The 17790-nt window shown below is 37.7% G+C and overlaps 1 protein-coding gene and 1 long non-coding RNA gene across 3 annotated transcripts in view; one reads left to right on the forward strand and one right to left on the reverse strand.

The window, feature by feature from the left end:
- The window catches only part of YTHDF2 (YTH N6-methyladenosine RNA binding protein F2), a 27667-nt gene continuing 9877 nt past the window's right edge, over positions 1 to 17790 (reverse strand). For both annotated transcript variants that reach the window (XM_081586143.1, XM_081586141.1), the window contains exon 5: positions 1 to 850. In XM_081586143.1, the coding sequence (XP_081442269.1) occupies positions 827 to 850 (24 nt within the window). In that variant the 3' untranslated portion in view covers positions 1 to 826. The remainder of the gene's footprint in view (positions 851 to 17790) is intronic.
- LOC145543715 (uncharacterized) overlaps positions 7964 to 17790 on the forward strand; it is a 20582-nt gene continuing 10755 nt past the window's right edge. The window contains exon 1 of the long non-coding RNA XR_014080980.1: positions 7964 to 14533. This is a non-coding gene — a long non-coding RNA (uncharacterized LOC145543715). The remainder of the gene's footprint in view (positions 14534 to 17790) is intronic.

A 17790-nucleotide genomic window follows, 5' to 3' on the forward strand; every position in this document is an offset into this window, starting at 1 on the left:
TGATGCTCAACAGGATCTCACGTTTATTGAGAAGTGATTAATGGTAAAAAGAAAGGCAATGCCCTTTCCTCATTGGCTGAACAAGAAACTGAAGAAACATTCACTACACATTTTTACAATATTTTTCTCTTCCAAAATGCATTTCTGTAAACAAGTTTTTACCACTGTTCTTAGCTTTGAAATCAAATTAATCCTGACTTAATCAGTATAATGTACAAGAACAGAACATTTCTTAGGACTCCTAGTACTTTACTTTGAGTAACAAAGGGTCACAGAAAATGAACCACCCTTAAAGACACAACCTTGGGTAACACTGTTAAATTCTCCAAGACAGAAATTCTTCATAAAAATGTTCTTCCAGTTCGGAAGGAAAAAACCAAATTCCCACTTTCTGGGGTGGATGCCCAAAACCTTCAAAACTCAAGTGTTCTCCAAGTGCAAATGTCAAAACGGGGGGAGGAAAGGGTTTAAAAATTAGAGAAAACTGTATGTACTTACGGACTTTAAAATCCGAAAAACATAGTAAAAAGACAAAAAAACAAAGCATTATGCTCTGAAATCACAACCAAAGCCAAAATAAAAGGGACATTTTTCACCTAAACTACCTAGAGGGATTTTTTGTTTAGTTTTTCCTTTTTCTTTTTTTTTTCATTTTCCAGTTAGGTCCTATGTCTTTTGTGAAATTCCAATACTTAAACTGCAAGTCTGCAATCGTCTCTGAAGTCAGTGAAATTAAGAAAAAAGTCCTAATTCTCTTGAAGGTCATTTTTTTTCCTCTTAGGATATGCAGATGCAACCGTTGCTGCAGTCTGTGCAGAACTGCCTCTTATTTCCCACGACCTTGACGTTCCTATAGAAGTTAAAAAAAAAAAATTGAAATGGTTAGTTAAAACTTATCTGAACAAGAATTAAAGCTTCACAGAATAACACTACAGAAAATTAATTATTTGAGCTAAACAGAATATTCCCCACAGGTAAAGACTTTTTACTTCTAATATTTTATTTTATTTTTTAAATTTATTTATCTTTGGCTGTGCTAGGTCTTTGCTGCTGCAAGGGCTGTCTAGTTGTGGTGTGTGGGCTTCTCACTTCAGCAGCTTCTCTCGTTGCAGAGCATGGGCTCTAGGGGTGTGGGCTTCAGGAGGTGCATCTCCCGGGCTCTAGAGCACAGGCTCAATAGTTGTGTGTGGCCCACAGGCTTGGTTGCTCCACAGTATATGGGATCTTCCCAGATCAGGGATCAAATCTTTGTCTCCTGCATTGACAGGTGAGTTCTTTACCACTGAGCCACCAGGGAAGCTCTACTTCCAATATTTTAAATGAAAGTACCAACATTCACGAACCCTAATTAATATGAAATTATTTTTCTTGCGTAAGCCCTGAACGAGTCATCCTATATTAGTCCCAAGGCATTAAACATATTCACAGGCCTCAATTTCCTTCTTGTTTTTGGTAAAGTGAGGATATGTATCCAGGCTGTGGGAGAATTAATGAGCTGACATAGCAGCTCATAACAAGCTCTTACTCCATAGCAGGCAAGAAAATCATCCTTTTCCCCAAGGGAGAGTTTAAAATCCACTCAGAAATGGATTTTGAAAACTGAATGCAATACTTATGTTTTCCCTGAAATAAAATCTAAATGCTCCTTTCTTACTAAGAATCATTCTTTATGAGCTTTTCATAAATTTACCCTAAACATCATTTCATTTCACACACTACCTCACAAAGGAATTTTAAAACATACAACTCAATCCACATGTCTTTTAAAAGCAAAAAGCAAAAGCATTAAGTGGTTAGGAGCAAGCGCACATACCTGAAGGTAACACTTGATTCATCAAAGCTACGTAAGTAGCCATTTGCTCCTATTCACCTTACGGTAACTATGGTTCTGAAGTTAAACATGATTCCTATTTAAAAAAAAAAAGCCAACTACCACTTATGGGCTACCACATTCCAGGCACTGTACAGAATGATCTTCATAACCAACCTGCAAGGACTTTACTATTCCCGCTTTAGTGATAAAAAACTAAAGCTCAAAATAGTTACTTAACCAAGGTTTCCCAAGAACCAAGATTCCAAACCCATGGCTATATGGTTCTTTGTCTACAACATGTAGGAATATTTATGCAAAAGTCAACAAAGCGAAGAGAGGCTTTGTGATGAACTGACTACCCTACCACTAAATTACTCCATGGGTATAAAGAACAGTAAACTATTCAGAAGGAACAGTTATCTTTTTGTGATGTCCTACTGGACATATCTGGAATTCAGAGATAAACTCACCAACATACAAAGTTATGGGATATTATTTTCAAAATAAGTCATTTTGAAATTTCAAACTTAATAAAATTAACAAAAAAATTCACCCACACGCTAACTTCTGGAATTCAAACTCAATTCAACAATTTGAAAAAGGAAAAAGAAAAAAAGAATAAATGAAATCCAACATAAATAAGGGACCTCAAAAATTCTGATGTTCCAGAGCTGCAATATTGACTCCCCCCCCATTTTCTATGTAACTGTCCCAAAGTTTTGATGATGGATATATTATTTATAATTGGAAAACCCCAACTAAAAAAACCTCTGGCACTGACCAAAACGAAACTTTCAACAGCACATCGATTCTCATATCAGTCTTTTTTTTAATTGAAATATAGCTGATTTATAATTTTGTGCTAGTTTCAAGCATATAGTAAAGTGATTCAGTTACCTATATTCTTTTACATCATGGGTTATTACAAAATACTGAATGTATCTTATGCTATAACAATAGGTTCTATCAATCTTTTTTCTTTTTCTTTTTTTATTGAAGGATAATTGCTTTATAGAATTTTTCTATCAATCTTAAACTTATCTACCTAGTTCAGTCTTCCTTAATTTGGATGAATACTATTTATCTAACCTCTCTTCTATTGCTAATCAAAATCTACCTTTCCTTGCAGGAAATATGGACTTTTTTCATGTTTCTCGATTAAATCTCATTCTTACAGTTTTTAAGCCAAGAATGCCTGGAATACCTAGCCTTCTGACCTTTAGGGTACAGTTCAAAACTCCTTCCTTCTTTGAGACTTCCTTAGCTACTGCAGTTTTCAAGGTCCTTCTAAATCTGCAACCACAACTGAAAATTAAATTGTTTTGTTTCATAGAAAATTAGTCCCAACTCAACCAAAAGGTCCTAGAAAGCAAAGAACAGGTCTTCAGTTAAGCTCACTCACAAACTTACTTACAAGTTTGGCAGTGGATAACAGGCTACAACTGACTTTTAAATAAAATTCTGGTTCTTATCACAAGAAAAAAAATGGTAATGGATGTTAATTACTACTTACTGTGGTAAGCATTTCTCAATAGATACATTTATCAAATAACTATGCTGTAGTACACATTTAACAATGCTGTATGTCAATTATATCTCAAAAAACTGGGAAAAATCCCTAGAGGCAATTTCTATTACCAGTTTCTCCTGTCCTTCCTGAGTTATTTTAAGCATATAAAAGCTGGTATTGTTTGTTTTTTATATATCTGCTTTTTTATGGATCTGGGAGCACCCTCCTAGCTCTGAATGTAAGTACTGAAGGAAGCATAAGCTGGAATCAAGATTGCCAGGAGAAATAGCAATAACCTCAGATATGCAGATGACACCACCCTTATGGCAGAAAGTGAAGAACTAAAGAGCCTCTTGATTAAAGTGAAAGAAGAGAGTGAAAAAGTTAGCTTAAAGCTCAACATTCAGAAAACTAAGACCATGGCACCCAGTCCCATCACTTCATGGGAAATAGATGGGGAAAACAGTGGAAACAGTGTCAGACTTTATTTTTGGGGGCTCCAAAAATCACTGCAGATGGTGACTGCAGCCATGAAATTAAAAGACGCTTACTCTTTGGAAGGAAAGTTATGACCAACCTAGACAGCATATTGAAAAGCAGAGATATTACTTTGTCGACAAAGGTCCGTTTAGTCAAGGCTGTGGTTTTTCCAGTGGTCATGTATGGATGTGAGAGTTGGACGGTGAAGAAAGCTGAACGCCGAAGAATTGATGTTTTTGAACTGTGGTGTTGGAGAAGACTCTTGAGAGTCCCTTGGACTGCAAGGAGATCCAACCAGTCCATCCTAAAGATCAGTCCTGGGTGTTCAGTGGAAGGACTGATGCTGAAGCTGAAACTCCAATACTTTGGCCACCTGATGCGAAGAACTGACTCATTTGAAAAGACCCTGATGCTGAGAAAGATTGAGGGCAGGAGGAGAAGGGGTGACACAGGATGAGATGGTTGGATGGTATCACCGACTCAATGGACATGGGTTTGGGCGGACTCCGGGAGTTGGTGATGGGACAGGGAGGCCTGGTGTGCTGCGGTTCATGGGGTTGCAAGGAGTTGGACAGGACTGAGGGACTGAACTGAACTGATACAATGTGATACTAAATCCACAAACACCTGTGTTCAACTTTGTCTCCAACAAATCTATTTCTTAATTTAACCACACAATTATACCAAGATGGCAAATACCACCTGTGTCCTAATGTAAACCTGTGTGACAGAAGTTTTGCTTTAAATCAGGGCTCCCCACCCCACAGTCTGTTAGAAACCATACTATACAGTAGGAGGTAAACAGCTGTGGTAGGGCGGGGGCCAGGGTGGGGGCAAAACCGAAACCACCCCCCACCCCCACATTATGGAAAAATTGTTTTCCACAAAACTGATCTCTGGTGCCAAAAAGGTTGGGGACCACTGCTTTAAATTATGGAAATGTCATGCAAACAACAAATGGCATTAGCTGCCTTAGTCTAATCAACATCAAGAAAATATAACATTGATACAATTCAGCAAGCTGATTAAATTGCTCTTCTACTTCCAAATACAATTTTGATGTGTACACAAATAAGCTTACATATTTACAAATAAATATGCATCTTCTCGGAAATTGTAAAGATAACTTCAGCATTCACATCTTGAAAAGTGAAGTGAATTTGGCACCAATAATAAAACTATAAATGTAAATAATAAAACTGTAAATGATTCACAAGATTTTTAATACTGCTACATTTTAAAATTAAAATAAAAAAACAAAAAATGCTAGGAGGAATTCTGCAGCAGTCCAGTGGGTAGGACTTCACACTTCCACTGCAGGGGACACGAGTTTGACCCCGGGTCAGAGAACTAAGATCCCGCAAACCATATAGCACAGCCAAAAAAGAAAACCAAAACAAAACACAACAACCAAAATCCACAACTTGGCTAGAAACAGGAATGAATCAGATGACCCTGTCTGAAGGGCCCATGACTGCCCAAATCTATGATGATGTGAGCATTACACAGCCTTAATGATAAGTGAACAACTATCTTAGTAATATCTTAATTGTGCAAGGATTAGCAATGGTTGCTAAATCTAAAGGGTGAAAATTTGATGAGGAGCAAGATATTTATAGTCTCAAACTATTTTCCCACTTATTGAAAGGAAAACTACCTTTACAATGAAGAACCACGTGAATACCTTAAGTGATCAAAGTAAACACTAACAATAATGGCATAAACAGACATGTTATGCCTCCCTAATGTGATGTGCTGAGGACACACTTATGTAGTACTCCTGCCAGAAAAGCGTAATCTGATTGTACACTATGAGGAAAGGAAACTTTAGACAAACTGAGGGCGACATCTACAAAACCAGAATCCATATACTCTTCAGAAATATCATGTAATAAACAAAAAGGGCGAATGGGTGGGATGCTGGTGTGTGATTGATTATGTGTGTTTAACTGCAGATTAAGAGAATAAAAAGACATAAAACTGAAAGGTCCTGTACTGGATCCTGAACCATAAAAAAATTGCTACCAAGGACATTAAGACAACTGGCAAAAATATGAATACCATCTGTAGATTAGGTAACAGTACTGCATCAATGTTAAATTTCTTGATTCTGAAAAACTGCACTACGGTCATAAATGCATGCTCTTCTTTTTAGGAACTACACAGCAAAGTACTGAGGAGAAAACGGCATGATGCCTTGGAATTTACTTTCAAATGATCCACAAAAAAATTTCACACACATCTCCAAAGAGAATGATGAAGCAAATGTAGCAGAATATTACACTGGTAAATCTGGGTGAAGAATATTTGGGAGTTCTTTACACTGTTCTTTAGATTTCTCCAAATTTGAAATTATCTCAAGATAAAAAGTGAATAAAATGTGGGACAATTCATTTAATTCTGCAAAAATTGGCTGCATTAAAAAGTTATGTTTGGGGACTTCCCTGGCGGTCCAGTGGTTAACACTCTGCACTTCCAACGCAGGGGCGTTAGTTCAATCTCTGGGCAGGGAACTAACACCCCACATGCAGGTGCAGCCAAGAAAAAAGTTTATGTTTACAACTCATAAAACTTTGAAATGTGTTTATTTCCTCATATCTATACTAAAATCATCAAACATGAGAGTATTTTAGCAAAAGAAAAAGAAACAAATTTGCCTATCAGCTTTTTACAAGTCTTTTAAAATGAGAAAAAATGACAGAAAAGATTCTTACACAAGGACCATTATTTTAACCATTTTGAGACGTTAAAACCTTTCAGGTTTCTATAAAATACTTCTCTTACAGCAGGTCTTTTCTTTCACTTTGTTGACTATTTCTTATTACTGCAGGAATTCCACTAAATTGACTGCTTTGAAAATCTATGGTCAAGACTTCATTTGTTGGATGTATTTATAACATTTGTAATCAACCAGGGCTACCACGGTAATATTTAATAAAGAAAAACCTGGGGGTGAGACAAAAGAATGACGATGGATGCACAATAAAAGGAAAGAGCAGAGCACACAAAAGCAAGCTGAGACCTGCAGCGGGTCCAGTCCCGGCTGGAATTGCCATAAGCCCAAAATGTCCTCATTTCTTGCTGGACACTCCAGCTTTTATACATAGAGATGCTACTGATCCACCGAAGCAGGGCAAGTGGTAAGGCCTACGGGCTTTCCCCAAGGTGGTGTCATGTTGCAGCCTATCTACCACATTTTTTAAACCTAGTCAGGTGCCAGGCAGCTCTAGTGTAGTCGGTAGTAGGAACAGGCTGCAGTGGCCAGTTTAGGTTAAGCCCCTGTATAAGATCCTCAAGCACAAACACAAAATTAATCATGAAGTCCTAGTTAAACAGAAAACAGACCAAATGCTAAAAGGAAGGAAGATGTATTCCCAGAGCTTTACAATACTGTGATGGTAATAAGGAATAAAGGAAAATAGCAGAGCAAGATTTTACTGAATTCATACCACATCACAAAATTCCCACTAGAACATTCACCTAATCGTTAAATCAGTTCACAATCTCATTGTTCACTGTTCAATGAAGAGACTAAAGGAAAAAATCTTATGAAATTAAATAAGATAAATTTAAAGATATTAACTAAGAATACATAAGCCAGGGGAAGAAGTTTCTAGGCCTCAATATCTGGTCTGTCACTTAAACAACTAGAGGTTAATACTCAATACTATCTATCCATCACATCTTAGTCTCTTCTCACCTTATATCTATGACTATAAAATGCAAAAATCCATCTCCAGAGGAAATATCCTAAAAGCCACAAAGTGGCAAAGTTACTTAACGCCTGCACATTTTAAATCTCTTTCTGAAATTCTGTAAATCTGCTTAATTTTTCCTCTATTTAGCTTAATATCCTTTCTCATCTCTACTACCACTCCTCTCCCCACTTTTAAGTGAGCCACAAACACAACAGGCACATACATATCTATTTATTAGATATAATTTTATTTACTTTAAAATCAGATGTCTATCCTCTGAAATAAAATTTACTTAACAGCCCGCAACTAAATCTTATGTCCCCATGGTCCTTGGTAGACAAGAACACACACTTTACAACCTCTGGCTGAAAATAAGAAAATGGTAGACAGCTTAACATGAAAAAATAGGATTATACTAAAATAACTTTCACTGTTTTATATGGTTTATGAAATAAATCTTTTTTTTTTTTTTGGTCCCACTTTGAGGTTTGTGGGATCTTATTTCCCTGATGACCAGGGATTGAACTCCTGCCCTTGGCAATGAAAGTGTGGAGTCCTAATCACCAGACTGCTAGGGAACTCCCTGAAAACAATCCTAATAATCTCTGGCGCTGTTAATATATGCATTACATGAGTCTAAGGGCAGAAAGATCACAAGCTATATATAATTAATATTCTGCCTTCCCCATAATGAAGGAACAAAAATATCTTCCGTCAGTTCTCTAATTTAAAGCAGATCTATAGTATTTTATTTAAAGTATCTTCTATCTTCTCCCTTTTGAGGTTTTCTAGGTGCAGAAATGGACATTTAGTTGAAATAAACTTCTAGGAAATGACATAGGGGCACCAGGACGAAGTAAACGCATTTAACTATTAACTTTTCCTACCATCACATTTACAAAGAGTTAGTAGCTGAACTCCTATATACATTTCACCGAAAGGATTAGAAGTAAAAGCCTGGATAATCGACTATTTTCAAGCCCTGAAAGTAAGTCTAACTGTTACTAGTAACAGTTAGTTACTAGGGTAAGATAGATTACATTTTTTTCAGTTATTCTTTGAAAATAACTGGCTCTCCAATAAGGAATACATTTGAACAAAAACTAATTTTACAATAAAACCAATTTTTGAAAACACTTCAGAATACAATTTAACAAATACGGTTTTTTAATAGCTTATCAGTCAACCTCCCCCCCAACTCCCAGCATTCAGAAAATGAAGCAATCACTGAATATGCTTCCCAGCTATTTGATAAATGATATAACCTCCAGTTTGACCTTCAAAAATTTCCAGTGGAACTATCCTCGACACCTCCATGAATACCTCTCTCTAGTCCAAGCTACTGCAATCGCTCAATAGAACTTTGCTACAGACTCCTTTTAACTGATCTTCAGTATTGTGCCCTCCTCAGTCTGTTCCAAGAATGGGGACCCAGCAGCATTATTAAGTACTGTATCAAAAGTTACTGAAGAATTTGATGCTTGACCCAAAATAAACACAAACATATGTATATTTATGTGTATATATATATTTATATGCCTCAGATTATGGATAATATTCATAAAAGACCTGTATGCAAATACTTCAGTCATATATATATATTTAATCCTAACAACCCAGTAAGCTTTTCCCCCTATTTTCATAAAATACTAAGGCTCAGAAGGTTTACTTGCTCAAATCACTAAGAGGCAGAGAAGGCTCCTAGCCTTTTCACTACTATGTTAACAAAACCAAAGAATCTATGCTTCATGCTCAATCAATAATACCAACCTAATGCACAATATACATACACCTAAGTTTTTTAAAAAGCCCGTCATACATAATATACTTCACAGAATCCCTTCCCACATCCCCCAAAACTAATTACCTTTAAAAATCAGTTAACATCTTTGGACAACTTCAGGATGGACAGTGGTCACCAAATCTTATTCCTTTAAATTATCTAACAACTCTAAACAATTGAGGTGCTCATAAAAAGGAAGATACAATAAAATAAGGTAAAACTTAAAACATTAAAGCCTCTTAGAAGTAGCCATAATGTCTCTGAAGAGTAGATTACAGCATGAAGTTACATGGAGGATACTCAGTTACACTGCCACCTTTTAATGAACAAATTACAGGCAATTCACTGGAGGCTCATAGCACTGATAGCTGATGAAAAATACTACTCAAAAGACCCTTTCAGCCTCAAGGTAGGCCACAGTATAAAAAAGGCTTACCAGACACCTATGACTTCTAACATTGTTTCCAAAGATCAAGTCTGAAGACTAGCAGGCAGAGACTGGGAAAACTTTAGTGCAAAGGAAGAAACTTACAGGAAAAATAAGCATGAGGAATTTGAGGTGGGGGACACACAAAAAACTACCTAATGACATTCATAATTTAAATACAAAGGAATCAACTATAGAGTTGAGAAAATGCAGATTCCAAAGCCTCAGCTTCAAAGGTGCGCACTTAGTAGGAGAGGAAGGACATGTAGGTCCTCTAAAATGGTAAGCTGTAGGACTTCCCTGGTTGGTGGTCCAGTGGTTAAGAATCTGCCTGCCAATGCAGCAGAAGTGGGTCTGATCCCCAGAGCAACTAAGCCCGTGTGCCACAACTACTGAATCGGCGCTCTAGAGCCTATGCTCTGCAGGAAGCCTGTGTACAACCAGAGAAAGGGTACACACAGCAACAAAGACCCAGCACAGCCAAAAATAAACAGTAAATAAAATTTCTAAAAACTAAAAAGAAACCCAAAGAACCATTTATGTTCTCCCTTACTCCTGCTGCCTGTCATTAGCAGCAACTCTCACAAGGTTAGGTAGATATAATTTGCTCCATTTTGATGCTTGTGATGAGGGAAGTTTTAAACCTAAGTGCTTAAATAAAGGTTTAAGTTTCAATTAATTATGCTGCTGCTGTTAAGTCGCTTCAGTCGTGTCCAACTCTGTGCGACTCCATAGACGGCAGCCCATCAGGCTCCGCTGTCCCTGGGATTCTCCAGGCAAGAACACTGGAGTGGGTTGCCGTTTCCTTCTCCAATGCATACAAGTGAAGTCGCTCAGTCGTGTCCGACTCTTCGCAAACCCATGGACTGCAGTCTACCAGGCTCCTCCGTCCATGGAATTTTCCAGGCAAGAGTACTGGAGTGGGTTGCCATTGCCTTCTCTGTCAATTAATTATGCTCTCCTCATATAGGCAACAAAGAGGTGACTGGCTATAGGCATCAATAGATAGATGATTGCTGTTAGCTACTTTAAATGATAAAAGTGTGAAGATTCAGCAAGATCAAAGAACAAAAAGCTTTGGGGCAAAACAAATTTCAGCTCTTTTACGACCTAGCCAGTCTCTTAAGAAAGTTATTCCTTTTTGAATCTCAATTCCCTAACTGTAAAATGAAAATAATCTTGGGGATTCCCCAGCATCCAATGGTTAGGAGGACTCTGCTTCCACTGCCCATGGCCCAGGTTCCATCCCTGGTGGTCAGATCCCCAGTCAGGATCCCCTCCCCTTCCCCAAGCTTCACAGTGGGGCTAAAAAAAAAAAAAACACATAATCTTAACTATTCTACAGGATTGTTACAAGGCATCTACAATAACATATGTCAAGTGCCTTATATAAACGTGCAAAAAAAATGGCTAAATATGGGTAAATACCTGAAGTGGTAAGGGGGAAAAAGCAGGATTAAATACTATATAGAATATGATAACTATATAAACCACTAACCTGTGTAGGAAAATAAGCCAAAATGATAAGTGGTTTTGTCAGAGCACAGGAACTATGGGTCAGTTTTTTTTCATTTGCTACATTTTTTAAAATCTGGTTATATTTTCCAATGAAAAACAAATGCAACAGGAAATGTGCAAATGTTAATACAAAATTGGCACACAGCAAATTTAACACAAATTAAAAACTCAATATGCTATCCACACCAACTGCCAAAAAGGTCCACATGAAGACAAAAGCTTATGTATGTCTACCCTTTCTAAATGACTTCATGTATTACACAAGTTATCTGTCCAAAATTTTCAGCTTTGACACATGTAGCAGAGTATAAAATATCTTGTTTCATATGAACCAACAGGTATTACAACAGCAGTAAATGCAAGAGTTGGAAAGAGCAACTGCCTGCTTCTTCCCTTCCCCCACCCCACATTCAACAGCTGAAACTTGAAGACTTAGCCATTTTCTTCCTTCACCTTTCTTTCCACACTCTTTTTCTATATACATGTTCTTCCAGACCCAACTCAACTCGTCTTCCATAAAAATGATGATCCTGGTCTTACTATTCTTTTCTTCTGTACTTAGTTTCATACTGTAAAATTAGCACTTTAATACACACTATCCTATACTGTTTCATCTAAGACACCTCCTCCAATACACACTATCCTATACTACTTTATCTATATCTCTTCCCTAGGCCAAACTGGAGTTAAATTAGTTCAATTAGGGATTGTTTATTCAGCAAGGGATGAAAAGTATTAGGGCACTATTTACTGAGCTAGCTGTCAGCTCCTGCAGACTTGCAGAATTCAATGGTGAAGAAAGAGACGACATCTGTTTTCCCTAATTCAGGTAACAGAGCTTTTTCTCCTCTACAGGAAACTCCTAACTAGTGCAGGCGTCAGTCCTTATCATACAGTTCTTTAAGGGAGTCAAAGCCAATGCTGTAGCATCCCCAGCTTCTGTGAGATGTTTTCTTAATCCCTCCCTTGCTCCAAGGCTAAATAACCAATACGCCTATATGAGATGTTGAAGCAGCAGATTCCCTATGAGGGGGGAAGAAAAACACTGAGCATGTAAGAATCCGCCTGTAAAGCAGGCGACCTGGATTCAATCCCTGGACTGGGAAGACCCCTGGAGGAGGGCACGACAATCCACTCCAATATTCTTGCCTGGAGAATCCCTATGGACAGACGAGCCTGGTGGGCTACAGTCCATAGGGATGCAAAGAGTCAGACACAACTGAAGCAACTTAGCACAGCACACATGTGAAATTAGCCATTCATGGGGTTCTGAGTCAAGAGTGTTTGGAGCAGAAAAAAAAAATTGTGATGTTAAAAAGTCTGAAAACTTGGGGAGGGAGGTGGGTGGGGGGGTCCAGGAAGGGGAACACATGTAAACCCATGGCTGATTCATGTCAATGTATGGCAAAAACTATTACAATATTGTAAAGGAATTAGCCCCCAACTAAAATAAATAAATTTATAAAAAAAAAAAAAAAAAGTCTGAAAACTTACAGGACTGATCTTTACTTCTGGTAGATAAGCAAAATAGATCACATCTCAGTAATTCTTGGTTTATACTACTCAGAGTAAATACAAATAGTAAATGATTCTAAAATTGTTAACCACTCCTTGTCCCAAAGTGTTTAGGTCTGGAAAAACAGCAGTCCCCTCTAGATCAATCTTTACCCCTATCAAAAACAGAATACTGGACTTCCCTAGTGGTACAGTGGAGAAGAATCCACCTGCCAATGCAGGGGACACAGGTTCCATCCCTGCTCCAGGAAGATTCCACATGCCTCAGAGCAACTAAGCCTTGTGCGCCACAACTAGAGGGGCTACGGGCGGCAACTACTGAAGCCCGAGCGCCTAGAGCCTGTGCTCTGCAACAAGAGAAGCCACCACAATGAGAAGCTATCGCACCGCAATTAGAGAGTAGACCCCACTCACTGCAACTAGAAAAAGCCCACCACACAAAGCAACCAAGACCCAGTGCATAAATAAATTAAAAAAAGAAAAAAGAACCAGAATACTGACATTTTCAATACTCAACTGTATTTCAGAAATTGTTCTATGGTCTAATTCACCAGAACAGCCAATACTAACTAAACAGAAGCTGGTCTTACTTCATTAAATCTCTTTAAGACTTGGTTGGAATAGACAGCTTGGAAAACTTTGCAGGTTGGGAAGGGTTGGAAAACTAGAGAAACAACAAATGTAGAGTCTGTTGAATAATGTGTGAAGAACAAAACCTTCAAACCCTTAACAAAGTACTCTCACGTTCCTTTTACTTAGATAGTTGTTGGCATTTGCAGTCATCTGCTACCTCTCCACAGTCTCTAAGTTGATTATACCCCACTGTTTGAAATTCTACTCAAGATACAGCCCTTTCCTGGTTCTCTTTAAAACTCAAACTACTCCCTCTCAATCTCTCTCACTTGCTCCCTCTTTAACTCATCCTTTAAATTGTGTTACTGCTGGGGGTTTTTTCTTTGGCCCTCTTCTCTCACTGCACGTTGGCTCTGGAACCACAATGAAGTAGAACATCAGCTCTGCTTTCTTAGTTTGGGTAACTGTGCAGAGGTATTTACTCTCGAGTTCTCTAGAGTCTTCATCTGTAAAATTGAGGTAAGTTGTACCTACACCACAATGATAGAATTAAATGAAAACGTACATAAAAATATGTATTCAGGATAGCTGCATACTATAGACACCACAGAACATACAATTTCAGCCATTATTTTTATTACCAATATTCTTAAAGAATCTTAAACTCATCCATGCCTTTACCTACACTGAGGGCTGAAAACTTCCAAATTTCTATCAACAGACCTCTCTCCTGAGCCCAAGATCCTACCATCAACTGACTGTACCACAGGTACCCCTAATGCTATTTCCAAAAGCCAACATATCTCCAAACCCTAACCTGCTCCTCTTCGTATTTTCTAAGTAGTTTTTTTTTTTTTTATAGTAACTATCAGCAAATATTTCTACCACATTTCCCCATTCCCACTATCTTGATTCAGGCTCTCAGTGTCTTTCTCCCAACTATTGTAAAAAACTCTCATTTGGCCTCTGAGTCACCTATACCTCTCTCTTCGTTTAACAGATTATTTTAGTTACATTGCTAACCTGAGTTTCCATTTTCCCACCTACAAATATGGAATATTGTCTCTGAGAGTTGGTGTGGGGATTAAAGCAAAACTATAAAAGTACCTGTGGGGGACCAGGGTTCAATCCCTGGGTCGGGAAGATCCCCTGGAGAAGGAAATGGCAACCCACTCCAGTACTCTTGCCTGGAAAATCCCATGGACGGAGGAGCCTGGTGGGCTACAGTCCATGGGGTCGCAAAGAGTTGGACATGACTGAGTGAGTTCATTTTATACTTACAAAAGTACCTAACAAAGTCAGTACTCATTACTGACTTAAGACAACTGAAATGAAGATGTACGTCAAGACTTCACTGGCTCGTCAATTTGAACAACTTCCTTGCTAAACTGGATAATGATTTTCAAATTGCGGAAGACTAATTCCTCAAATTTTGTGTTATTGAAAATATGTTAGGACAGAGACATAAATGTGTTTAATCTGCATTAAGGGAGTTCCCTGGTGGTCCAGGGGTTAGGACTCCGCACTTTCACCGCAGGGAACATGGGTTCAATCCTTGGTCAGGGGACTAAGATCCCGAATGCCTCACGGCAAATCTGCATTAATATTTTCTCTGCCACTTATAAATCTAGACAATCAACAAAAATCAAGTCCTGATTTGTATACAGCATTTGCCAATTTCTGTAGTGTCAATAACACAGCTGACCTCAAACTAAAAATGGGCTGTCGGTAGGGCTAAGAAGGCATGCAATCGCAGTGTATTATACTGATACAGACATAATAACTTCAAGATTGATGAATTTAAATATTATGGTTTAATGGAAATAACAGTATTCTAAATTTATGTAGTTTAACCTTCATTTACATTACAAACTGTAGTTTATAATGTAATTAAATGTAAATAGAAATCTAAAACACCTATTAATACAATGTATTTAATTTTTAAGTTCATATAATTTGCTTAATGATTGTGTTTAACTAGCTTGCTAAAATTCTTGAAACTAAACAAACAATGAGCAAGCTCAAGCACATTATTGGACTTGGACACTGAATACCAACTCCACCACTTGTACCCATGAGACCTTTATACAGAACCTCTTTAAGCCTGCTTCACCTAAAATATGAAAATGATATACTAGATGAGAAAGCTAAACTTTTCTGTGCAACAAGCGCCAAGCACTGTGCTATCATTAAGTGCTTATTATCCCCTTACTCATTCTATTTGATACAGACCAAATGCTGTTTCCTCCATGAAGCCTTTCTTAATTTCCCCAAACTTATCACTTCTCCAGAAAACCAAAACATTTCTTCATCCCTCTACTACAGCTCTTATCTCATATTTTATCCATTTTGTTGTCCGCTTAACAACACTGTTTGGTCCTAAGACAAAGATGGTGGCTTGTTTATCTGTTCTATCCCAGCAATTAACATAAACACATTTGTTGAAAGATGGATATAAACAAAGGGCATGCTTCAAAAAGTTCCAAATTCAGCGTCACCTATCCTCTTTTGGTCCTCCTTTAAGAAAGCTACAGAGAGGCATTTCATCTATCCACAAAGCAAGGAATTCTTTACAAAGCAATTCTATACAAATAGAATTCCTTCAATCCTATTGGCAAAAAGACAAATAAATTTATCTGCAAGACAGAAGACATAGAATGCCTTAGAATTCTACAAAACATTCAAGTTTGCCATCCTGATTAACAGGATGCCCACTCACTAGTTCTGAAGAAGCAATTTAAAAGAGGAGTAGGATAATATTAAATGGAAAGAACAATACTCCATGGTCATTTGTTTCTTAAAGATTTAATAAAACAATACTTGTAGCTAAAGTGATGGCTTTTTTCTTTCTGATTTTTGCATCACCAAAACTTCGATATTTTAAATTTTTTTCTGAAGTTGAAAATGCAGCCAATATTTGTAAACAAGGGACTGAGTGCCCAAGTTAAAGGGTGGGGGGGGGAAGAGGGCTGAAAGAAAAAAAAACAAAAACAACTTCTTTATAAAGAGAAATATTACCTGTGCCAACACTACAGTAAACCTAGATTTTTTTTAAAAAAGGAAACAATCACCTGGTAATCACTTCTGTGTTCCTTTGCTAAGTCTTTATTACATTTTAGATAAGCTTTTCATTAACACACAATAAATATATTAATAACTACCCAGACACCTAATCTATACTAAGATCCACCAAGAATCCACAAATCCTTTCTGTCATCTATCTTCTTCTAGCCTCAAGCCCTTTTTTATATTTTATATGTAGTAAGTATTTAAGTCAGAAATTATAGAACACAAACAAAAATAAGGTCTTCCAAAAAAGACCTCTTTTGTATCATCAATTCCTCTCCATGAACCTCAAATGTTATCAAGCCACCTAACCCTCTCTTCCTGGAGAAGGAAATGGCAACCCACTCCAGTATTCTTGCCTGGAGAGGAGCCTGGCAGACTCCAGTCCATGGGATCGCAACAGTTGGACACAATTAAGCCACTGGAGAGAGAGAGAGAGAGAACCCTCTCTTAATCCTCAATTTCTCTAAACTACCCCATGTGTGAATCTTCTTTACAATTTATCTAATAAAAGTCCTTTGGGTCTCTTCTTCAAACCTTCCTGTGACTAAGACTCCATTTTTAGAAAAGTTCCCTCTTTTATTTACAAAAATTTTCCTCCCTATAACCTCTATCCCTTGATTCTAGTGCTGTCACTGATATGAAGAATAAACCTACCAGAGTTTTTAAAAAGTTATATATTCCCCTTCTAAATCATCTCTACTAAGCCAAACACTATGATGAGAAATAAAATGTCTAAAACACACTGCAGAAAGAACGGAGCTGAGAAGTGAGCTGTATACATACGGTAATAGTACAGGTCCACCTTTACAAGTTTCCCACTGCCTTTCATGTGAAGGTTACATCAGGGACCTCCTCCAACCTGATTCAAATTAGACACTACCCTTCATACTTGTTTTTTTAAGCCAACTTTGTATCTATCTCAGCAGATTCCTTCTACATCCAACTAACTGCAAATCAACTCCCTTTTCCTCATCTGATCTCCAAACTTCCTTACAGGAAACTCATCTGACAATCTACAAGTAGACTTCCTGAACTATACAAGAATTCCTATTCCAAATTATCTACACAATGCTATTACCTATACAGATTTGAGCTGTTCTGAACCTATGTTCACTCTTTTCAAAACATCTCTGGCTATCGTCTACGTATCTACCGAGGCACAGCTCAGAGATCACTTCTTCGAGGATTCGTCTATGATCAATCAACCCACACCCCCCACGGGGTTAGGCGATCTCCAAGCTTTCAAAGTGGCACCCTGTGCACACCTTGAGAAAACACTTTCCATTTTGTACTGTTACATGTCACTAACGTAAGGCTCCCTGACAAGACTCCTCTGATTTTTCTGTAGAGTCTAGCACATTGTAAAATTGTTCAAAGAAAAGATAAATAGCCTCATCTCAATTC

This window comes from Giraffa tippelskirchi, chromosome 3 (assembly GCF_054371585.1).
Source record: "Giraffa tippelskirchi isolate mGirTip1 chromosome 3, T2T-mGirTip1v1.2.pri, whole genome shotgun sequence".
Classification (NCBI taxonomy): domain Eukaryota; kingdom Metazoa; phylum Chordata; class Mammalia; order Artiodactyla; family Giraffidae; genus Giraffa; species Giraffa tippelskirchi.